The sequence below is a fragment of the Protopterus annectens genome, chromosome 7.part0, assembly GCF_019279795.1.
Source record: "Protopterus annectens isolate FY-2018-M chromosome 7.part0, PAN1.0, whole genome shotgun sequence".
NCBI lineage: Eukaryota > Metazoa > Chordata > Ceratodontiformes > Protopteridae > Protopterus > Protopterus annectens.
In genome coordinates, this window is record NC_056739.1 from 914501980 (window position 1) to 914526598 (window position 24619).

The 24619-nt window shown below is 43.9% G+C and overlaps 1 protein-coding gene across 1 annotated transcript in view; it reads right to left on the bottom strand.

Moving 5' to 3' along the window:
• The window catches only part of TRIP4 (thyroid hormone receptor interactor 4), a gene marked incomplete in the record, with an annotated part of 1109057 nt that overhangs the window by 498913 nt on the left and 585525 nt on the right, over positions 1-24619 (bottom strand). The window contains 1 exon segment of the mRNA XM_044077489.1: positions 19358-19478. Coding sequence (XP_043933424.1) covers positions 19358-19478 — 121 coding nt within the window.

The following is a 24619-nucleotide window of genomic DNA, read 5'->3' on the forward strand; positions in this document are numbered from 1 at the left end:
TGTGCAGCAATTGGCTGCAATTCACGAAAGGGGTGGGGATTGGGGCAGGAAGAGCCCTGCAAAGATCGCGGCTGTAGGAGCGCTTTGTTTTAAGCGCTTCTACAACCGATAAAAAAACGACCAAGATTTTTTTTTTATAACAAGCGATCCAGCCAGCCAGCCATCCTCCTCCTCCATCCAGCCAGCCATCCTCCTCCTCCATCCAGCCAGCCATCCTCCATCCATCCAGCCAGCCAGCCATCCATCCATGCAGCCAGCCATCCATCCAGCAGCTACTCCCACCAACCAGCCAGCCTCTCCAGCCAGCCAACCATCCAGCCCACAGCCATTCATGCAGCCAGCCAGCCATCCATCCATTCATGCATACAGCCAGCCGGCCATCCTCCATCCATCCAGCCAGCCCAGCCATCCATGCAGCCAGCCATCCATCCATTCATGCAGCCAGCCATCCATCCAGCCAGGCATCCATCAAGCCATCCAACTAGCAGCTACTCCCACCAACCAAGCTAGCCACTCCAGCCAGCCATCCATCCAGCCCCCAGCCAGCCATCCATCCAGCCATGCATCCAATCATTCATCCATCCAGCTGCTACTCCCACCAACCAGCTAGCCACTCCAGCAGCCATCCGTCGTACCCATAACAGCATCTCCTTCACCACTCTGGTGGTGACGTCATGTTAGAGGGTGTGGCCAGTGCCATATTGGCCACACCCCCATGTCCCACTTTGGCCCGCTTAAAAGGTGGCAACCCTAGATAGAAGAGGAACAAAAGATCATGGCAGATGTGTAGTATTAAGGGGCTACTGGCAAGGGATAAGGATTACATGGTCATGCATTTATATTCCATGTAAAACTGCTATTTTGGAGCTTAAAAAATTTTGGGGAGAAATAATCAGCTTTCAGCAGGGAATATTACTTACAGTTGGGGACTGGAATTTTTGATTTGCAACAACAGGAATGTATCTAGGGGGTCTAGAAGGGAAAACAGACCAAGAGAGGGCAGATTTCTGAAGAAATCAATGAAAAAAAGAAGTTATGTACTTAGCATAATGTTCCAGCTAAGTCGTTGCTTTTCATTTGTCTTCAACCTGTGGGACTCAGATCCGACACGGATCTGACTCAGCCATATATTCCAGCATCGGAGCCGAAATTCAAGCTCCTTCCTTACCCATAATGCCCCACACTTTCACCTCCCCTCAGATAGAGTTTCTTACAAAACAGCACCAAGCCCTTACAGCATAAAGGTATCTCATCCATGACCCAAAAAAGGTATTGGCGCATACAGACTCAGCTCTAGCCAAGAAGCAGCCTACAGCTGCCTCTGTCCAGTCCACTACACAGTCAAGAACAAAGGGCAGGGGGGGGGAGGAGGAGGGAGGGACAGTTGAAGACAAATGAAAAGCAACAACTCAGATGGAACGTTATGGTAAATACATAATTTCTTTATCTGAAGTTGTTGGTTTCATTTGTTCTTCAACCTGTGGGACAGAGTCCCTAGCTACAATAACCTTGGAAGGATGTTCCAGAGCACAGCTGAGCCAAGGGAAGCCCTGGCTCCTGGAGAGAATATCCAGTTTGTAATGGCGGATAAAAGTATGCGAAGAGGACCAGGTAAGCAGATGAACAGATATCAACAGGAACCCTGGACTAAAAGGTTGCAGAAGTAGATACTGATTTGGTAGAATGTGCCCGGACAGGGCCTGGTAGAAACACTCCTTTGGAATGATATGCCGTGGAAATACAACTAGAAATCCAATGAGCAAGAGTAACCTTAGAAATAAGCTTTCCCAGACATGGCTTAGAAAAGACACAAAAAGCTGGTCCAACTTCCTCAAACTTTTAGTTTTATGCAAACAGAAACACAGCTGCCCGTGAACATTAAGTAAATGTAATTTGTATTCTCCTTTGTTCTGGTAATTGGGGAAGAAAGTTGGCAAATTAATCACCTGGTTAATGTTCACTTCAGAAGCAACTTTAGGTAAGAAAGGGTTAGTCCGAAAAGTCACTGTCTTTACAGAAGGGCAGATAAGAAGGCCTGAAAGATAATGCCTGTAGTTCAGTAACTCTCTTGGCCGAGGTAACAGCCACCAAGAAGGCTGTCTTCCAAGATAAGAACTGTAAATCGACAGTGGCTGCTGGCTCAAAGGGTGGATAAATCAAGGCCTGTAAAACCAGAGTGAAATTCCAAGGAGGCGTGGGGTCCTTGATAGGAGGCTGAAGAAGAAATAAAGGCCTTGCAAAGCTTAGGCAAGGCCAAGGAGACCAAATTCTCACCCACATGGAAATTAGAAATTGCAGCCAAATGAACTTTAATTGTGGCAAGACTAGCGCCATTGTGAAAAAAAAATATGAGCTAAAAAGCCCAAAATGGCAGGGACTGGAGCTGTAAACAAATCCAGATTAAGCTGAGAAGCCCAGACAGAAAAATGCTTCCACTTGCTGGAATAAATTTTCCTGGTGGAAGCCTTATGAGCTGCAACCAAGATCTTTTTGACAAATGAAGACAGCCTGGGAGTCCTGGCCATCAGGGAAACTGGAGTAGCCAAGAGTTGAGCTTCAGGCTGACTAAAATCCTGGTAAGGTACCCCTGAAGGGAGCATGAGCAGATCCAGAACTAGATCCAGAGTCCAGGGAAGACACACTAGATGAGACCGCAGAGTGGGGAACCAAACTTGATGAGGCCAGAATGGGGTGATGAGGATGACTTTGCTCTTCAACCATTGAGCTTTCTGAATAAACTTGTGGATCACAAGAAGATGAGGATAAGCATACAGTAGACTGGAGGGTCGAGCATGGACTAGTGAGTCTCTGCGTGACTCTCCCAGATGACGGTTCAGAGCGAAATACTCACTGCACTTCACGTTGGAAGGAGAAGCAGAGAGATCACAGCAAGGATATCCCCATTTTTGGAAAATCATGTCTGCTATTGAAGGATTTAGAGCCTACTCGAATGGCATCAGAACAGTTCTGCTGAGCCTGTCTGCTAGAATTTTGGACTTCCCCGTCATGTGCGTTCCCACCAGAAACTGGATGGAAGAGATCGCCCACTCCCACAAACTCATGGCCTTGCGACAAAGGGGAAAAGATCTGGTCCCCCCCCACTTGTTGATATACCAGACTACCAACATGTCTGTCTGGCTGACAAGAGTCCAAGTAGGAAGAAAGGCATGGATGGCTTGCAATGCCAAAAGCACTGTCCTCATCTCCAAGACACTGATATGCAGACCGGTCTCCAATGGGGACCATGTGCCTTTGACAGTCCGTCCAATGCAATGCCCCCCTCCACATGTGCAGGTAGAAGTCCGTAGTCACAGTGATCACAAGGGAAGGAAGATCAAACGGGCGGCCCCAGAAGAAGATCCGGAGATTGAAGCCACCACGAAGAGAGTCCTGACAAATACGGGATAGCCAGACCGGATACAACAACAGAAGATCAAGGAGGGACCACTGTATGGCTAAGGTCCACTGAAGAACCCACATGTGAAGGCATGCGGTTGGAAGAAGAGTAAGAGTGGCCGTCATGGGCTCCAACGCCCAAAGAACCATACTTGCTGGGGGGGGGGGTCTGAAGAATGGACTTCACATGATGTTGAAGCGACAATAACCTGTCTGGTGGCAGAAAAACCCTGATGTAGAAGGTCCTGTGCCAAATGCTTCCAGGAACACAGATTCATCGTGGTTGGGTATAAGAATAAACCACCCATCTCTCTGGTGCAGCATTTTCATGATGTCCCCAAAGGAGACATCATCAGGGGATGATCAAGGCGAACCCTCTCCTTCATCCAAGTCTGTATCATCTGTGAGAGATTCCCGGGAATCTAAGTGCCTCCTCTTGCACTAGTGCTTCCGAGAAACTTCCTCAGGGGGAAGATCCAGGGAGGACTCGGAAGCTTCAGGGGATTCCTGAAGAGGAACCTTTTGGAGTGATCTGGCAGCAGGCTGTCCTTGAGGGGGCAGGACAGAAGACTCCAGCCCGGAGACAGAGGCAGCCAGGAAGGAAACTGAAGATGAAAGTGTTAAGGTTTTCAAAGGAGCCGAGAGGACCCTCTCCACCACCTTGAATGCAAAAGGCGAGTGAACCCCAGAAGGCAGCACAGCCGGAGCTGAAACCATTGGCGGAGCCTGCTGGACCGCTGCCCCCAGTGTCGCGGGGGAAGTCTGAGTCAAGCTTCCCAGAGCCGAAGCCCCAAGGGGAAGGGACAGCCCTGAAAGTCTCACAGCTGACCCCAGCTGCTAAGAGTTGATGCCAAAGTTACGGCTCCAAGAGCAAGTCCACTCCGACAATAATGGAGCCAAATGGCTCAAGGCAACAGTCTGTGTCAAGGTACCAAGGACCATCGGTGCTGACACCTCAACACTCAGAAACCTCGGATCCAAGGACTCCAAAGCCGAAGATCGGGTCAGAGAAGGAGAAATAGGCAAGAACCAGACTGCATGCAGTTCCAGAGGCGGACAGCACAGGCAAGACTCCCAACTGAATCTGGGCATGAAGAAATTTCATCATCATCCTGTCCACCTCTGCTTCAGACAGGATCCAAGTGGACTGGACAGATGAAGCTACTGACTCCATCTGGGAATGGTGCTGAGAGGAGGCAGAGATAGGAGACCTATTTCAGGAACTCTCCAGCTCCAGGGAGAAATAAGGAGACAGCAACAGAGGATAACCCTGGGCCAGTTCAGGCTTAGACTTGGCGGGCTGTTCGACCGAGGAAGACTGGGCAGGAAACCTCTTCCTCGGTCAATCCTGCTCCTTGTGCCTGACCCTCTCTCCTTCCCCAGACTTCTTAGCGGGAGTTCGAGTCCCAGAAGCAGGGGGTGCAGAAGTAGAGGCCTCAGCAGGGGGAGGGAGAAGACCTTTCAAAATAAGGTTATTCCTCCTGTCGATAAGTGAGCGGGGGGGGGGGTTGTGCCCACACTCCATGCACTTTTTGAACCCCAGCTTAACAGTCTCGGCCATGGGAACAAGAAATGGCCACACATACATTTACTCCCCAAAAAAGGAAAGAGAGAGAGAGAGAGAACAGAAGAATCAAGAAGTTTTTTTTTTGTTTTAGAACCAAAAAGACCAAGTGGGGATAGAAAGTAGGAAGAGAAGGGTAGGCAAGAAAGTGACTAAAAAAAAAATCCCAAAAAAGCACTTACTACACAACTCTAACAGCTGGAGAAGCTTAGAACAACGGCAACTCGTGCTGTTCAAAACCAGAGGCAAACGAGATCTGGGGGAAGGAGGGAGTGCGTGGCATTATGGTTAGGAGAAGAGCTTGGATTTAGGTAGCGATGCTGGAGTATACAGCTGAGTTGGATCCATGCCATATCTGAGTCCCATAGGTTGAAGAACAAATGAAAACAACTTCAGATCATATGGTATAAAAGACATCCATTCAGTAGTAGGAACTCAGAGAGAATTTACATATTATTGACCAAGGTACAAGAAAGTACAGTTGTGTACCTTCCATAAATGTAGATGTTCGAGTGTATTCACTGCTGCAGTCATTACTCTTGGGTTATCCTGCTGGCAGGCTACCCGCAGTCGGCCCGAATTCCAAAGTCCTGGTCCGGTGCCAGTTGCTGTCGCCTCTTCCCTGACGTCAGTGCGCCAGGGGGTATAAAAGATGCAGCTGATGCCATTTTCTTCAGTTTTTCTTGCCCAAGATGTCAGGTGCCCCCAAAAGGGTAGGCTAAATATATTATGCCAATAAACATACATTCACTAAAGTAACATTTCCTTCATCTACAAGCAAATACACCACATAGGTTGTACAGAATAGAGAAGTACAGATAAACCCCAGCAAAAGAAAGGGGGACGGTGGGAGGGTAACCTGGACTGCAACAGTAAATACACTCGAACATCTACATTTATGGTAGGTACACAACTGTACTAAGTTCATCGTGTTTCACTGTTGCAGTCATTACTCTTGGGTTGAATCCCAAACCTGAGGATGGGTGGCTGCGCTAAATAGGATTAGGAGAGGCCATGAGGCCATGCAGAGGCATAAATGTTGGGTTTGTCCTCACAGAAACCCTGTCTGGATGAAAAATGATAAAAGGTTCCACAGCCATGAGTGCTTGTAACTCCGAGACTCGTCTTGCAGAGGTTATTGCTAGGAGCAGAGCTGTTTTCCAGGATAAAAATTTTATATCAGCTGTTGAGGCTGGCTCAAAATGAGGCAGTGTGAGTTTTTCCAAGACATAATTGAGGTCCCATGCCGGAACTGGTGCTCTCCTTGGAGGCCTGATGTTTTTGGCCCCTCTGAGGTACTGCCTTATTAAAGAACGAGAAAAGATAGGTGGTTCCGTATTGTAATGGGCATAAATGGCAGAGGCATGAATCTTAATTGATGAAAAGGAAAGGGCTTTGTCCAGCATCTCAATTAGGTATTGTAAAATCTGAGGAATATTTGGTACATACATGTTAATGCCTTGTTCCTGGTTCCAAGCACAGAATCTCTTCCATTTTTCTGCATAAGATTTTCTGGTACTGGGCCTCCTAGATAACATCCATAACGGCTTTTGAAAGACGAGTGTTCTGAATGGCTACATTATCCGCCATGCTGCCAGAGTTAGGGTCCTGAGTTGGCTGTGCAGGATCCGATTGTTTTGTTGGGTTAGCAAATGAAACGTTTGAGGCAATATCCATGCTGGACCTTGAGACAAGCTCTTTAGGATTGGGTACCAGTGCTGGCGTGGCCAGTCTGGTGCAATCAGTATAATTTTTGGCTTCTCTTATCTGACCTTTAGGACTACCTTTGGAAGGAGAGGCAATGGAGGAAAGGCATATACTGTTAGGTTTTTCCAGCTGAAGGATAGGGCGTCCACTCTCCATGCTTGTTTGTGATAAATCCTTGTGCAAAATCTCTGTAATTGGCAGTTGTGAGGGGAGGCAAACAGATCTATGTCTGGGCATCCCCATTTCCTTGTTATCATGCTAAAGACTTGTGGATCCAGTTTCCACTCGTGGGGATCCATGAGGTTTCTGCTTAGTTCGTCTGCCAGAGTATTTGTTTTTCCTGGCAGGAATTGTGCTTGCAGGTGAACTTGATACGTCCAATGCTGTGTCCCACAAGGTCACTGCTGGTCTGCAGAGGGGGTAGGAATGTGTGCCTCCCTGCTTGTTTATGTACCACATGAACGTAGTATTGTCCATCTTTATCAGTAGCTGTCCTGGATGAAGTAGATCCTTGAAAGCTGTCAGGGCATTCTGAACAGCTAGCATCTCTTTTTGATTGATATGAAGATGCATCTGGCTTGCAGGCCATGTGCCCTGAATACATTTTCCTGCCATATGGGCCCCCCAGGCATAATCTGATGCATCCGTTGTCAGTGTCTGTCTGGCTGTGGGTAAAGTGAATGGCAGACCCTTGTTGTGGTGACAGGCCTGTGCCCACCATCGAAACTCCTGTTGCAGGCAGGGAATGAGGGTAATTACTGTCTCCAGGCTGTGGCAATGCTGAGTCCAAACACTTTTTAGATACCATTGTAGTTTCCTCATATGCAGTCTGGCATATGGAATTAGTAGAATGCTGGATGCCATGAAGCCCAAGGCCTGCAGGATTTTCCTTGCAGATAACTGTCTTTGTTGCCAGCTTTTTGAAGTAAGAAGTCAGTTGCCTTTGTTTGTCTGGCGTGAGACAAGCCATCTGGGCAGTTGTATTTAAGCTTGCACCCGGGAATATTATCTCTTGAGAGGGTGCTAGTTTTGATTTATTTTCGTTTACTGCATACCCTAGGCAAATTAGTAATCTTTTTACAAACGCCAGATACTTTAGAAGAATGTCTCTATTCTCTGCTTGAATAAGGCAGTCGTCCAAGTAGGGATATATTTGAATTCCTCTTTGTCTGCAAAATGCAATTACTGGTGCCAGGCATTTTGTGAAGACCCTGGGCGCAGTAGATAAGCCAAAGGGCAGTGCAGAGAATTGGTAGTGCATTGAGCCAGCTATGAATCTGAGGCATCTTCTGCAAGATTGTCTGATTGGGACATGCAGATATGCCTCTTTTAGGTCCAAAGTTATGAGCCAAGCCTTCTTGCCCAGCATGGGCAGTAGCTGCTGTAGAGTCAACATCTTGAATGTTGGAACCTCCAGAAACGTGTTTAGTATAGACAGGTCCAGTAATGGTCTCCAGGTTTTGTCCTTTCTGGGCACCAAGAAAAGTCTTGAGTAAAATCCTTGCCCCTGCTCTTGTTGTGGTACTTGTTGAATGGCCCTCATGTCCATGAGGGCTGTAATTTGCTTTTGTGCCTCTGCCCATTGATTGTGTGGCAGGTCTGGCATACCTTTTGCCCTTGGTAGGGTGTGAAAATTTAACCTGTAGCCCTGGGACACTATGTTCAAGACCCATTTGTCTTGGGTAATCATTTGCCAATTTGGTGAAAAAAGTGCTAGTTTTCCCCCTAAGGGGGCTGCCAAAAGAAAAGTGCTTGGATCTGGCAGAGGAAAGTCATTGGGACTGTTTCCCATAAGGTTGTGATTTGTCTTCTCTGCTTTTGGAGGTAGGAGCACCCCATTGTTTAGGCCTGTATGAACCTTGGGGCTGAGATCTGCCTCTGGGACGTCTGTATCTGCCTCTTTGTGGCCTGTCTGACACTGGAAAGGACCAATTTTTTGAAGGCCAGTTCCTGCTAAATCTGGGTGGCTGTACCTGCAAGAAATCCTCAACTGTCTGCATGGATTTCGCTTTATCCTACATTTTCTTCAACACCTCTTCTGCTTTAGCACCAAACAAAGTATCATGCTGTAATGGAGCATCTAATAATTTTGCTTTAACATGATCAGGCAGATTCTGTTCCTTTAACCTAGCATGCCTTCTAATAACAGAACCTGTAACAGTGGCCCTGCAAGAGGCCTCCAGTGAATCATAACCACATTGCAAAGTACGCTTTCCCACTTGTTCAGCTGCATGCAATAAATCCTGCATTTCCTTGTTCTCTGAACATTCAGAATTTGTCAACATTTTCTGTTTAAGCAGTGACATTAAGTATTGCTGATATTTAAGCATATGAAACTGACAATTTAAAGACCTTACAGCCAAGGTAGCACAAGTGTAAACCCCCCCCCCATCTGTCCAGTGACCTAGAATCCCTATCAAAGGGGACAGGTTTTTTTGCAGTGGAAGCTTTGACCCCTTTGGGACCCTGAGATATAGCTTCTGGGTCAGCAGCGGGGTTTTTATATAGGAATTTATGAGAGCCTGGGACCCTGTAGTATCTGTCTGGCTTAGCAGGTGCAGGGGGTAAAGAGCCAGGGGACAGGCCGGACTCTAAAAATACATCTACAATGTCTAGAACAGGTGGAATAGCAAGGGGTCTGTGCTGAGGTAGTAGCAGAAAGTCTCTGAACCTTTTCTTAGATTCTGAGTAATCTTGGCTCTCCCAGTAGAAATGCTCCCTCATAGTATGCAGGGTTTCCCCAAAAGAATAATCCTCAGGAGGAGAGGCTGAAGGAATGGATTCTTCAGCAACAGAATCCTCATAGGGAGGAAAAGAATATCCCTGTTCAGAAGAGGAATCAGAGGAAATTGAAACCTGATGAGAAGAATCATATTATGTCTCTTGCCTAGGCCTCTTATCAAGAGGGGGGGATGGGAACCCCTGATCAAAGTAAATGGGTCTTCAGCCATTTTAAGCATCTGTTTTTTAGGCATGGAAGTCTGAGTAGGAGAATGCTGTACTTGTTTCTTTGTCTTTGGAGCTGCTTTAGTCTTTGTCTTTGAAGCTGAAGATGGTTTAACATATAACTGTGTAGGTCTGAAGACACCCACAGAAGCCGATGCCTGCTCAGCGGCTTCGGACCCATCTGAGGGAAGAATTTCCGAGTGTCCAATACTTTGAGTATCCAGAGGCCCAGTCGGCTCCATGTGGGAGTCAGAAGCGGCCTGTGGCTCTGAGGTAGTGGGCGCCAGGGGCTGCGAAAGCGCCTCACTGAGAACCGGTGAACTGGCGAGTGGCCTAACGGAGGCCTTGTTGTCGGTTTTGGACCTCAGATGCCTATCCTTTTCCTTGTCCTTGCGTTTTTTGTAAACTCCAGTCGTCGGCTGTTCCAACAGCATTATATTATTTTGGAAATTTTAGGAAAATCTGTATAAATCACATAAATTGGGAAATCAAGAAAAAACACACATGGAAATATTTATGTAAGGCTTACATATGCCAAGGTTAGAGGGAAATGAGGCTCAACAACAAACAGTTAAGACAGGTGGAGATGAGATAAAAATGATTATGTAAATCAATCTACAAGTCTTCAGAACAGATGGTATTCCTGTGGAAGTTCGGAAGTTAGAAGGGAAGAAGGTGATATAAATCTGGAATGTTTTGTTTAACAGTATTTTACATGGAGGGTAACCACCAACATCCTAGAAAAATAAGCTGCGGTGGCTGTTAATACCTAAAGACAGTAAAGCCCCATCTGATCCAGCTTTATATAGGCCCATCTCAGTTCCATGATTATAAAGTGTTTATGTCTATAGTGGCTAAAAGAATGGTAAAGGTGATACAAAAATTGATAAGGACATGGATGTGGTTTCGTGGAGGGAAGGCAAACATTTGACTACATTAATAGAACAATGACAATCCAGAGGGAAGCAGAATATAAGAAAATACTGCTGTTATTGGTGGGTCTTGATGCAGAGAAAGCATTCGACAGAGTAAGTTGAGATTTTGAGTAAGGCAATGGAAGTATCTGCATTTCCCGATACAATAACAAGGTTAATTAGAAGGACATACGATGGTTGGGAGGCAAAAATCAAACTGGGATGGTTCCTCTCTGATAAGTTGAGTCTGAGAAGAGGAAAGTACAGTTGTGTACACTTACCATAAATGTGTTCGAGTGTATTCACTGTTGCAGTCATTACATTTGGGTAATCTGCTGGCAGGTTGCCCTCAGTTGGCCTGATTAACAAAGTCTTGGGCCCTGTGTCGGTTGCTGTCCCTTTTTCCATGACGTCAGGTCGTCAGGGGTATAAAACATGCAGCCGATGCCATTTTCATCAGTTTTTCTTGCCCCAGATGTCAGGTGCCCCCCAAATGGGGAGCTATATATATATATATATATATATATATATATATATATATATATATATATATATATATATATATATATATATATATATATATATATATATAAATGCATGTAATTTAGAAGACAAAAAATATACCTCCAAATAAAAGCAAATACAACAAAAAGGCTTTTGAGCATAGTAAAAGAAAAAAAGAGGTATAAAAAGAGAAAAGTAGGGGGTTGGCGGGTGGGTAACCAGGACTGTAACAGTGAATACACTCGAACGTCTACATTTATGGTAAGTGTGCACAACTGTACTATGTTCTTCGTGTTTCACTGTTGCAGTCATTACATTTGGGTAGAATCCCACAGCTATGGTTGGGAGGATGGAATTATACAGCATTAGGAGCAGCTATAAGGCCCTGCAGGACAGCAGTGGCAAAGCCTGCTCTGGATTTAGAGAAGAGAGGTAAATGGTAATGTTTGGTGAACGTATGAACTGAGCTCCAAGTAGCAACTTCTAGAATGTCTCTGGTAGGAACTCCTCTGAGAAAGGCTGCAAAAGTAGATGCAGCCCTGGTGGAATGGGATCTTATCCCCTTGGGAGCAGCTTTACCATGATGCATGCAGCAGAAACGAATACAATGGCTTATCCATTTTTAAATAATCTGCTTTGAAACAGCCTTTCCCTCTGCCCCTGCAGCAAATGCCACCAGTAGTTGCTCAGATTTTCTTAGAGATTTTGTCCTGTTTGAGTAGACTCTTAGTTGTCTGTGTACATCCAATGAATGCAGAATCCGCTCCCCCTTGTTCTGTGGATTCGGGAAAAAAGTTGGCAGATGAATGGTCTGATTAAGAGCCACACTAGATACCACTTTAGGCATAAAGGATGGATTGGTCCTGAGCGACACCCTGTCCAGGTAGAAAAGGCTCCACTGCCATGAGAACCTGTAGTTCTGAAATCCTTCTAGCTGAAGTGACTGCTAAAAGAAAAGCTGTCTTCCAAGAGAGAAATTTTATGTCTGCAGTAGCAGCTGGCTCAAAAAGAGGTAGGGTGAGCTTTTCCAACACAAAACTGAGGTCCCATGCCGGAGTTGGCGCTCTCCTGGGAGGTCTTCATTTTTTGGCCCCTCTGAGATACTGCTTTAGCAGGGGATGAGAAAAGAGGGGAGGCTCTGTGTTGTAATGAGCTGAAATGGCAGAGGCATGGATTTTTATGGAAGAGAAAGATAGGCCCTTGTGAAACATCTCCGTTAAATATTGCAGAATCTGAGGAATATTGGGCATTGCTGTGCTTATTCCTTGTGCCCGATTCCAGGCACAGAAACTTTTCCATTTATCAGCATAAGATTTTCTAGTGCTAGGCCTTCTAACCTCCAAAATGACATCCATCACAGCTTTGCTGAGAGACTTAACTGGTGAAATTAGTTGATTAGCCATGCTGTAAGAGTTAGAGTTTGGAGCTGAGTGTGCAGAATTTGATAGTTCTGCTGAGACAGTAAATAAGGTGTCTGAGGCAGGTACCGCAGAGGAAGGTGTGACATATTGCGTAGGAGTGGGTGCCAGTGTTGGCGAGGCCAGTCTGGAGCAATCAGAATCATTTTTGTTTTTTCTTGTTTGACTTTTAGCAATACTTCAGAGAGCAAAGGCAGAGGGGGAAAGGCATAGACTGATAGGTTTGTCCAGCTGAAGGATAGAGCATCACTTTCCAAGCTTTTTTGTGATGGATTCTTGTGCAGAATTTGTCCAAATGATAGTTTTGTGGTGAGGCAAAAAGATCTATGTCTGGGCTCCCCCATTTGTGTGTCAACATGCTGAAGATTTGTGGATCCAGTTTCCATTCGTGTGGGTCCATAAGATTTCTGCTAAGTTCGTCTGCCAGAGTATTTTGCTTTCCTGGCAAATTGAGCTTGTAGATGTATTTGGTAAGTCAAGACTGTGTTCCACAAAGCCATGGCTAGTCTACAAAGTGGGTAGGAATGGGTACCCCCCTGCTTGTTTATGTACCACATGACTGTGGTGTTGTCCGTTTTTATCAGTAGTTGTCCTGGATGAAGAAAGTCCTTGAAGGCTGTCAGAGCATTCTGTACAGCTAGCATCTCTTTCTGTTTGATATGCAGGTGCATTTGATTTGGGCTACATTCACCCTGAATGCATCTCCCTGCCAGATGCCCCCCCAAGCATAATCTGATGCGTCTGTAGTCAGGGTTTGGGTGGCAGGGAGTGGAATGAATGACAGTCCCTTGTTTTGTTGACAGGCCTCTGCCCACCATAGGAACTCTTGCTGCAGGCAAAGAATGATAGGAATCATTGTTTCCAGGCTGTGACAATGTTGACTCCATAAGCTTTTTAGGTACCAGTGAGGTTTCCTCATATGCAGTCTTGCAAATGGAATTAGTAGAATGCAGGAAGCCATGAACCCCAAGGCCTGCAGAATTTGTCTTGCAGATAACTGGGTTTTTGTGGCCACTTGTTTGAAGTAAGTCATTAATTGGATTTGTTTTTCTGGCATGACGCAAGTCATCTGGGCAGTTGTATTCAAGCTTGCACCAAGGAATGTAATTATTTGAGAGGGTACCAGTTGTGATTTCTTTTCATTTATGGTGTACCCTAGGCAAGTTAGAGGCCTTTTTACAAACACCAGATGTTTTAGAAAGTGTCCTTGTTTTCTGCCTGAATTAGACAATCGTCCAGATAAGGATAAATTTGAATGTTTCTTTGTCTGTAAAATGCAATTACTGGTGCCAGGCACTTTGTGAAGACCCTGGGCGCAGTAGATAAGCTAAAGGGCAGTGCAGAGAACTGGTAATGCAAATAGCCTGCTTTGAAGCGGAGGTATCTTCTGCAAGATTCCCCGATTGGGATATGCAGGTAAGCCTCTTTTAAGTCTAGAATTACCAACCAGGCATCCTTGCCTAGCATAGGCAGTAACTGTTGTAGAGACAGCATCTTGAATTTTGGAATGTCCAGGAATGTATTTAGAATGGATAAGTCCAGAATTAGATGCCATGATTTGTCTTTTCTGGGTACCAGAAAAAGTCCTGAATAAAAACCTTGTCCCTTTTCCTTTTCTGGTACCGGTTGTATAGCCCCCATATTCATGAGGGACATAGCTTGCTTCTGGGCCTCTGCCCACTGATTTGGAGGCAGATCTGGCCATCCATTTGGGAATGGCAATGTGTGAAAATGAAATCTGTATCCATGGGATACTATATTTAAAACCCACTTGTTCTGGGTAATTAGATGCCAATTTTGTGCATGAAGTGCTAGTTTTCCCCCCAAAGGGGCTGCCAAAAGATAAGTGCTTGGAGATGGCAGAGGAAAGTCATTGAGACTGTTTACCATAAGGAGGTGCCTTGCTACTTCCAGATTTGGAGGTGGAGGCACCCCATTGTTTTGTTCTGTAAGTTCCTTGTGTCTGAAACCGGGAGCCTTTGGAGTGTCTGGGTTTGACCTGAGCGGCTCTGGTAGGTACTGAAAAGGACCAATTCTTAGTAGGCCAGTGCTACTGAACCTGGGTGGCTGCACTTGTAGGAAATCTTTTACAGTTTGTATAGATTTAGCTTTGTCTTCCATCTTTTTCAAAACTTCTTCTGCCTTATTACCAAATAGACTGCGCTGTTGTAAAGGAGCATCCAACAATTTTGCCTTAACATGATCAAGCAGATTTTGCTCCTTGAGCCAGGCATGCCTTCTTATCACAGATCCAGTTACAGCGGCCCTGCAAGAAGCCTCCAAGGAATCAAAACCACATTGCAAAGTATGTTTTCCAACTTGTTCAGCTGAATGCAATAAATCCTGTAACTCTATTTACAACACAGTCAGAAATCAACATAATTTTCTGTTTAAGTAAGCCCATGACATGTTGCTGATATTTAAGCATATGAAATTGACAGTTTAAAGCCCTGACAGCCGAGGTTGCAGACCTGTAAACCTCCTTACCTCATCTATCTAGTGCCCTGGAGTCTCTATCAGAAGGGGTAGGATTTTTAGCAGTAGAAGCCTTAACACCTAGGGACCCTGAGAAATGGTTTCAGGGTCAGCAGTAGGGTTTTTAAAAAGGAATTTGTGGGATTCAGGAACCCTGTAACATCTGTCTGGCTTACTAGGAGCCGGAGGCAGGGAATCAGGAGCCATGCTGGATTCTGAGAAAACATCATCAACAATGTCTAGATCAGGAGGTATAGCCAAAGGCCTATGCTGAGGAAGAAGAAGAAAATCCCCAAGTCTCTTCTTAGATTCTGAAAAATCCTGACTCTCCCAATGAAAATTTTCCCTTAAGGTATGCAAAATTTCTCCAAAAGAAAAATCCTCAGGAGGAGAAGCATTAGGGATGGATTCTTCTGCATCGGAGTCCTCATAAGGTGGAATAGATAACTCCTGATCAGAAGTGGAATCAGAAGAAATGGAAACCTGATCTAAAGATTCATAATCAGTGCCTTGCCTAGATCTCTTAGCAGGAGGGGGGTGGGAACCCCTGGTCAAGGTAATTAAATCCTCAGCCATTTTGATCATTTGTTTTTTTAGGCATAGGGGCCTGTGCACGTGGCCCAAGCATCATTTTTTTAGACACAGAAGTTGATTTTGGCCTAGGTTTTGAAGATGGTGTTGGTTTAATATATACATGTTTAGGCCCGAAAACACCCTCAGAAGCCGGTGCCTGCTCAGCGGCTCCAGACCCATCTAAGGTAGAGACATCCGCGGGTTCAATACTTAAAGAGTCTCGCGGCATATACCGGACTCCAAATGGGTCTCAGTAGAGGCCTGCGAATCAAAAGTAGTGGGTATCAGGGGCTGTGAAAGCGCCTCAGGCAAATGGCATATGAGAAGCTTCATCTGTTTTGGACATCGATGCTCCGTGTCTGTCTTTTTCTTTGTATTTTTTGTGTACTCCGGTAGTCGGATTGCTAACCGACATCATTTCTGGATTGTTAAATCTTGAGACAAAATATTCAGATGCAAAAATATACTGACGCTTAATAGTGCGTTGGTTAAATTTAGCACAAAACCGACAGCAAGGCACGTCGTTGTCAGGGCCTAGGCAAGGAATACAGTACAAATGAAAATCCTTATGAGGTATTTGCTTCCCACAAGTAATACAATTAACTTTTACTGGCATCAGTAAGGAGCAAGAAAAAGTTTCCCCAACGGGGTACTTAGCTTTATGTTGACTTCAGTTCTGAAACTCGAAAACGAAAATTTTAGGAGTCGGCCGACCGGCACTTGCAATCTGCTTCGGGCACCGCGCGGCAAGAAAGACTGATGAAAATGGCGTCGGCTGCATGTTTTATACCCCTGGTGACCTGACGTCATGGAAGAAGGGACAGCAACCGACACAGGACCCAAGACTTTGTTAATCAGGCCGACTGAGGGCAACCTGCCAGCAGATTACCCAAATGTAATGACTGCAACAGTGAAACACGAAGAACATCCAGGAAGGGTCCTCTTTCACTTTTATTTGTGTTATACTTAGAACCTCTGACAAAGAAAACACATGACTCGGAAATTCAAGGTTATAATTGGTATGGTGTTCAACAAAAGTTGGCATTATTTGCAGATTATATTATTTTGTACCTGATGGAATGAGAACAGGCTTAGTGTTGCTGAATACACTGACAGTTTTTTTTTTGGGGGGGATATAAAATTAATGAAAATAAAACAAAGGCTATAGTTATAAATTATGTACCCACACATGAATTGATCCAGCCACACCTATATTTAGGGTTCCTATTATATAATCGAAGGCGCAATCCTTCAAATGTGTCTTGATCGAACTTGAAAGCATGAGACAGCAAAATAGTGAAACGCATATAAGCGATTTCTTTCCCTGGCAAAGAAATCACTTGGCCACCTCCGTTATGTTGCTGTTTTCGTCACTGTAGTGTGATCTCGGAGTTGGTATATTTAAGTATAGGGGTGTGTGGGGGGTGAAGCCCTCCAATTTTTGCAATGTTTTGAAGTTTTTATTTTTATTGTTTTATTTATTTTTTTTTTTGTGGAACAGCGTTTTTTTTTTTCCCTGGGGAAAAAAAAAATCGCTATTCCGAGTGTTCGGGATTGTAAGCTTTCACTTACATGGGGTCAATAAATCAGCGTTCACTTGTTTAAGCGTTCGCTGATTTAATATAGGACCCTATATTTACAGGTCATGATAAAATAAAGTATTTAGGAGTATGGTTTAAAAAGGATTCGGTTATGGCAGCTAATGATATGTGGGAAGAGACTAAACAAAAGTGAATACAAAAATTGAAAAACTAGAAGCTCTTACCTATGGATATAGATAGCAAGATTAAAAAAGTAAAAACGTTTTTAGTCTCTAGTTTTATACGCAGGTCAGGCATATTTTTATAAACTCGAAGAGAAGTTGTGTACAGTAATTAGTAAAGAGTTGAAGGATTTTATTTGGGAGGGAGGGCAACAGTCAAGTAGGATAAGCTGATCCTCCCAAGAGAACACGGAAGTTTAAGATTACCCAATTTGAATGGTTATTTCATAGCTACATAGTTAAGGCTCTTATACATAACACAAACAGAAAGCTATAATTCAAAGGGGAAATTAAGCAAAGAATGGGATTTTGTATGCAGATCCTTAAGGAGAATAATAGTCCTACATAATATTATATTCATAAAGTAGCAGAAAGTATACTAAGAACTAAGTCAATACAGGAATGGAAAAAGGAGTTTCTGGCTGACAGGGATGACTGCAACTAGCGGCACAGGGAATAGACAAGACAGGGCTGGAATTTACTGGAGGAAGCTGGCAAAGGAACCACAGTATTGGGAACAAATAAATAGGGAAGGAAAGATAATACAATGGGAAGAGGCAAAGAAGAAATTTGGATTGCAGGCTACTACTGATTGTCCTTCCTATCAGGGACTGACATCAGAATATAAACAAACAGAGAGGTAGGGGAATCCTAAATGAAAATCTTACATTGGTTGAGTTTTTAATTGAATATAGAACAGAAGCTGCTGTTAGAAAAGGGATAATTAGTAGGGCATATAAATATTGCACGAGAACTACAGGAATCAATCAGAAGAGATCAGAAAAGATTGGGAAGAAAAAATAGACATGGAATTCAAAAAGAAACAATGGGAGGACTTTTTGTTTGCCTTCCAAATATGCAACAAAGTAGAAAATTTTAGGATATTTGCTTGTTTAATTCTGGTAGCTAGCAAAAAAAGCAATTACTAGAAAATGGAAATCAAGATCTAAACCAACTATACGTGAAGTAGTGAATACTGTAACAGAGATATTTAAGGGTAGGAGTAAATTACAAAGAAAAAAAAAATGAAAAGCGTGGGAACAATGCATGCAGACAAATATTCTGGAGGAATGAGGTTTAACAGAAGGCAGGCACTGAATAATTTATGCAATGTTGCTCAGATTATACATCACATATATTGTTATATATTCTATAATGTTTATAAATGTGAACTTCTTAATATGGTTTGATTTCTTTTATATAAATGTAAGTTTGCCTATGTCACAAGTGACAATTCAATAAAGGTGTTTAAAAACGTTACCATTAACAGCAGTGATAAAACCCCCAAACTAATAATTAATAGCATTTCCTATAAACAAAAATTCTGGGTTCACTCTACCAGTAACTGGTTTGGGAACAAACATGGAATGCCAACTGGATCAAATAAGAAAGATACCCTGAATTAGTAACAGACCTGCTCCCTTCACTCAGAAAAGAACACATGTAGGCTAGTTAATCTGACACAAATATAGACCAGGAGGCTACTTGCATTACATAACAAAGAAATAATGACTGCAGAATGTTGTGTGTGATAAGTGTGACATATACTGTACATCACTGCATAATATATTACATATGCTAGGAACTCTTATAAATAAACATGATGATAATGGCCTCCAGCTAGCAACTACTGAGCTCCTCAGCAAAGCCATGATCCCTAGCCCTTACTGCACGTATCTAACAAGGCTGGATTTTCCAAGAAGAGGATCCATCCAGTAAAGGGTTACATTTGTAATCAGCTAATAAAGATCTATTAGGGGGTTTCAGTGTATGTAGGTCTAAGTGAAGTGAAACAGCCTGAAGATCCACAAACTGTTACTTACACAGATTGGGAGGTATATATTTAAAGAAAAACACAAAATATGCACTGAAATCGGCACACTAACGTTTTTGCTACTTTGCTTAAGCACGCACACCATTTTAAATTTAACTGCAAAAAGGCTACATGACAAAAGACCCATACTGTTCTTACAACTGCTCTACTTATTAGACTCTCTAGAGACATTTTGGAAGATGAACTTCACAAAACATGCACAGCTATAGATCAAAGTACATAATCAACTAGAATGAAATCAGGAAGAAAAAGTAGGATACTGACCACAGGACAAGGCTGTAGGATACTGGGATTCACTAACTCCCGTTGCTGCTCCTTGGAAACGCACTCCTTTCCCTGCTTAGTTAGTCCCCCAGAATTAATCATTTGTACGGTTTCATCAAGCCTGAAAAATAATCAGTCACAGACATGTATGGTAGTTCTATAATGAAGTGTATTATATTATTGATTGTGTCACTACACACACACACACATATATATATATATATATATATATATATATATATATACATAAAATTGTGCATGTGCGTCTATTCAAAAACAAACACACAATTTATATGTATATTGTTTTAGATACCCAAGGCTATACAGTGTTTTATGGTTAAGAGAAACCTTGAGAGCATACATTTAAATTTAGAAAATAAAACTGAATTGTTAAATAATATATTTTTAACACAAAAGAGTTGCCTTCACCAGCCTGCTTAATTAACAAAGGAACAAAGACTCAATTTTACAACATGTAAATCCTAGTAATACATTTGTTGATGAATAATGCATACCCAAAACAGTATTCCAGGGAAAGAAGCATTACATATGCTCTTAATACTAGATCAATGTTTAACAAAGCTGTTTTATTAAATTAACAACTTTTCAAATCTAGTTGATGAATTTGAAGTTAGAGGTTATGATTGCTCTATATTACATGAGCAGAGACAACAAATTGAACAGGGGCATGACTTAAGGTCCTTTACCATTTTTAGTGAGAAGGAACATGATATGAAAAAATCTGATGCACGTTCTCAAAAAAATCATTAAGATACATGATGAACTATGATAGAAATTTCAATTATGTAAAGACAATTATTAAATAAAATACACTGGCACATCTTTACTTCATAAGATGTTCATAAGCTAATACCTACAGTACCCTCTTTTAGTTATAGAAGGTCATGAAATTTAAAGAGCTTATTATGCTATAAAGAAATGGAGAGCACATAGTAATGTTAAAACTAGTTCCAGACTGGGCACATTTCTATGTCATAAGTGCATCTTTTGTAAATACATTCTTAAAAGGAAAGCATTAACTATCAGTTATTTGATACAGCATTTCCAGTGAAGAAAGAATAACTGTGTAAAATCTTACCATAACCATAGTTGTCCTTCTCTTCCATGTTGTAGTATTCTTAGTGTGGGATTCTCTGCGTCAGGCAACCTGAATGTCGTCTCCTACATAAAAGCTTAAGCCTGGTTGCTGGAGGTGTGTGGGACGTCACATGCAGTGCCATACACCAGGGTCCTTAAATGTGACATCTGCATGCACAGACCTCAGAACTTAATTGCCCAGTTGGACAGTTACCTAGTATGAGCCAAATGATGTCCACAAAAAGTGGGAAGTGCCACTTGCTGGTTAGTCTGAACACAGTCGTCTAGGTGGTGCTCCAGAGTGCCTCTAGACAAACCAACTGGAAAGAAAGGGGATAGGTGGGGGGAAGGCATAATGCAACATGAAAGAGAAGGACATCTATGGTTATGGTAAGATTTTACACAACTATTCTATGCCCTTCTATTCCCATGTTGCAGTATTTTTAGTGTGGGAGAGTGCCACAGCTTAGGAAGAAGGAAGGGTGAAGGTAGAGGTAGCTGATTCCAGGAAGCCCTATAGGATTGCCCTAGCAAACTCTGCTCTGGCTCTGGAGATGTGGTCTAATTTTAGTGTCTGGTGAAGGTATGTATAGAGGACCAGGTGGCCAACTCTAGAATGGAGGCTGTTGTCCAGGTCTTTGAAAAAGACATTGGAGGATGCTACGGCCCTGGTACAGTGAGCCTTTACTCCCTGAATTAGGTCCTTGCCATGGTAGGAGTAGCAGAAGTGGATAGGTTTCCTGATCCAGCAGGAAATTGTTTGTTTGGAGACTGCCTTGCCCAGGGCTCTGGTGTGGAAGGATATAAATAGTTGGGCTGTATTTTCTAATGGACTTAGTTTTGTCCAAATAAAACCTCAGTTGCCTGTGCACATCCAGAGAATGGAGTACTCTCTCACTGTCATTAGTGGGAGAGGGGAAGAAGGTGGGCAGGTGAATGGACTGGTTTAAAGACAGTTCACTGACCACCTTGTGCATGAAAGAAGGGTTGGTGCACAGGGTCACCCTGTCCTTGTGGAAAATGATGTAGGGTGGACAGGCCATGAGAGCTTGCAACTCTAACACCCATCTAGCAGAGGTAAGGGCCAGCAGTAGAACAGTTTTCCAAGTGCACATTTGGAGAGTTGCAGAGCTGGCTGGCTCAAATGGAACCAGTGTGAGTTTTTCTAGGATAAAGTTTAGGTCCCAAGGCGGTGGGACCAGTTTTCTTCGTGGTCTGATGTGCAAGACCCCTTTCAGGAACAACTTAACATCTAGCCTGGATAGCGGGGGGGGGGGTCTAGGGATAAGCAGGCAGAGATTGCAGATAGGTGGACTTTCACTGAAGAGTATGAAAGCCCAGCCTTAAATTCACACACACGTTAGGTCTAGAGGAACATCCACTAGAACGGGATCCCTATACTTTTTGAGGCACCATTTGGAGAATCTTACCCATTCTGAAATATAGGATCTCCTGGTAGTACGTTTCCTGGCCTCCCTCAGGACTGAAAGCACATCCTCAGAGTAGTGGTGTCTGAAGGGAATTAAAAGTTTATCACCCATAGAGTTAGGCACAGCATCTGCAGGCGAGGATGAATGACTGTTCCCTTCTGCTGTGTGAGTAGGTCCACCTTGTGGGGTAACCTGTGGTGATTGCTCTTGGCAATAGACAGAAGTAGGGGAAATCAATGCTGCCTTGGCCAGTAGGGGGTCACCAGCAAGATTTTTGGTTTGTCCTTCCTGATCTTCAGTAGGACCTTTGGAATGGGAGGGATGGGGGGAAATGGCTATAAAAATCCCCCCTTCCATACAATGTTGAAAGCGTCCAGCCTCCAGTCTAGTGGGGAGTTGTCCTTGGTGCAGAATTTTTTCAATTGACTGTTTTGGAGGGAGGCAAACAAATCTACTTGAGGCGTGCCCCACTGGTGGACAATGTCTAGAAAAATTTCCCTGTTCAACATCCATTTATGATGTGGAGAGAATGATCTGCTGAGCACATCTGCCTGTTGGTTGTCGTGGGATGGGATATAGGTTGCCTGCAGGGATAAGTTGTTTCTGGAGTCTAGGTCCCAAATCTGTACTGTTATCCTGCATAAGAGATAAAACTTGGTCCATCCTTGTTTACTGAGGTACCATGACTGTGGTATTGTCTGTGAAGATCTGAAGGGACCCGGTTGTAGAAATGGGGAAAGGCTTTTAGGACCAAAAGGACTACTGCCATTTCCCTCACATTGATATTTTTTTTCCAGAGGGCAGGATGCCAGTTCTCCTGTACCTTGAGACCCTTCGTAGTAGTCCCCCAGGCTAGGTCTGATGCATCTGTATGCATGTGTTGAGCTGGTGTGTGTGTGAGAGTGGGGTGGAGTGGAAGGCCTGGGTTCAACTGAATTTGTTGCATCCACGATTTCAATTCTGCTTTGAGGCAGGGTAAGAGTGGGATCTGAAATTCTAGATGGTGTTTTTGTTGGGACCACGCATTCTTCAGATACCACTTCAGCTTTCTCATATGCATCCTGGCTAAAGGTAGCTTAGGAATGGTGGCTGCCATAAGACCCAGAACCCGTAAGAATTGTCTGGCTGATAGTTGTTGTACCTGCATCAGGTCCTGGAAGTGGGCAGCAAGGGAAAGAACTTTGTCCTGTGGGAGGAATGCCTGCATCAGGTCTGTCCTGATCCTGCATCCCAGGAAGATTTTGTTCTGATGTAGGGTTAGGGGATGACTTGGGGAGGTTGAGGATGAACCCAAAGTCTTGTAGCAGGGGGACATGGTCAACTGCAGGTGGTTTCTTAAGGTGTCCTCTTTTTCTGCAAGAATGAGGATGTCGTCTAGGTATGGGTAAATCTAAACACCTTTGGTTCTGCAATGGGCTACTGCTGGGGCCAGGCATTTTGTGAATACCCTGGGTGCAGTAGATAAACCATAGGGCAAGGTTGTAAACTGAAAATGAGAACAGGGCCCAGTAAAACAAGTACTTTCTGTGAGAGGGCTTTATAGGGATATGGAGGTAGGCCTCCTTGAAATCTAGTGTGGCCATGAATGTTTGGGCTGGCAATAGTGGAAGAAGGGTCTAGAGGGATAACATTCTGAAAGATAGAACTCTTAGGAAGAGATTAGGAAGGACAGACCCAGAATTGGCCTCCAAGGGCCATCCTTTTTAGGTACAAGAAATAACCTTGAGTGAAAACCTTTTTCTTCTTGTCCTGGGGAGACCGGTTTTATAGTTTCAAGGTTCAAAAGATCCTTAAGAGCTGGGGAATAAGGTGTAGTTGATACTTGGGTGGGAATGGTTTGCCCTTTGCAGGGAGTCTTTCTTTCCGAGAGAGGAAATATCCCTCTTCCACTATTGCCAGGATCCAGTGGTCTGTGGTGATAGTTCTCCAAAGGGGTAAGTCAGTGTGAGAGGTGGGCTGACAGGGCGAGGTGGGCAAGGCAGTCGCACGTTGTTGGAGCCATTTCTGTCATGAAAGGGCTGCCTTTGGGTAGGTTGAGTGGAAACTGATCTGGGAGTGGTTTGTCTCCTGTCTCCTTTTCTATGTCTAGAAGAGGAAGGAGTGGTATACGAGGGAGTCCTCCTGACAACAGTAGTCTTGGCTGGGTGATTCCTATAGTATTTAGGAATGGGAGAAACCAGAAGGTGTTTGAACATCCTGGAGCTCCTTGCTTTTCTCCTGAAGGTTTTTAAAGAGTTCTGTGGATTGTTTTCCAAACAGGAGGTTGTGGTCAAGAGGGGCATCAAGAATTTTGGACTTAAAAGTCCTCTGGCAGGGGTTGAAGCGAAGCCAAGAATATCTGCATAGCACTCATGCCTCTGCTTCATCATAACTGCATCTAATTGAATGTCTGGCCACTTGTGAAGCCAGGGACAGTTTTGATGCTACCTCTGTCTTGTCAGGGGAGTCAGGCAAGGAGGACAGGAGATCTGAGGCCTGGGATACTAAGTCCAAGGGATATTTTACCATACGAGTTTGGTAGCTGATGGCTCTGAAGGCTGGAGTGGAGGAAGTATCCTGTCCATATTCTTACTGTCCTTGTCAGTAGGCAAAATGGACAAGGAGGGTATTAATAATGACTGCTTCTCAGGGGATACAGCAATCACTGCTGGGTCTGCCACTGGGGGTTTCACCGGGAATTTCTGATCATCAGGCATCTTGTAGAAATGGTCAGGTCTCTTGGGGGCAGATGGCT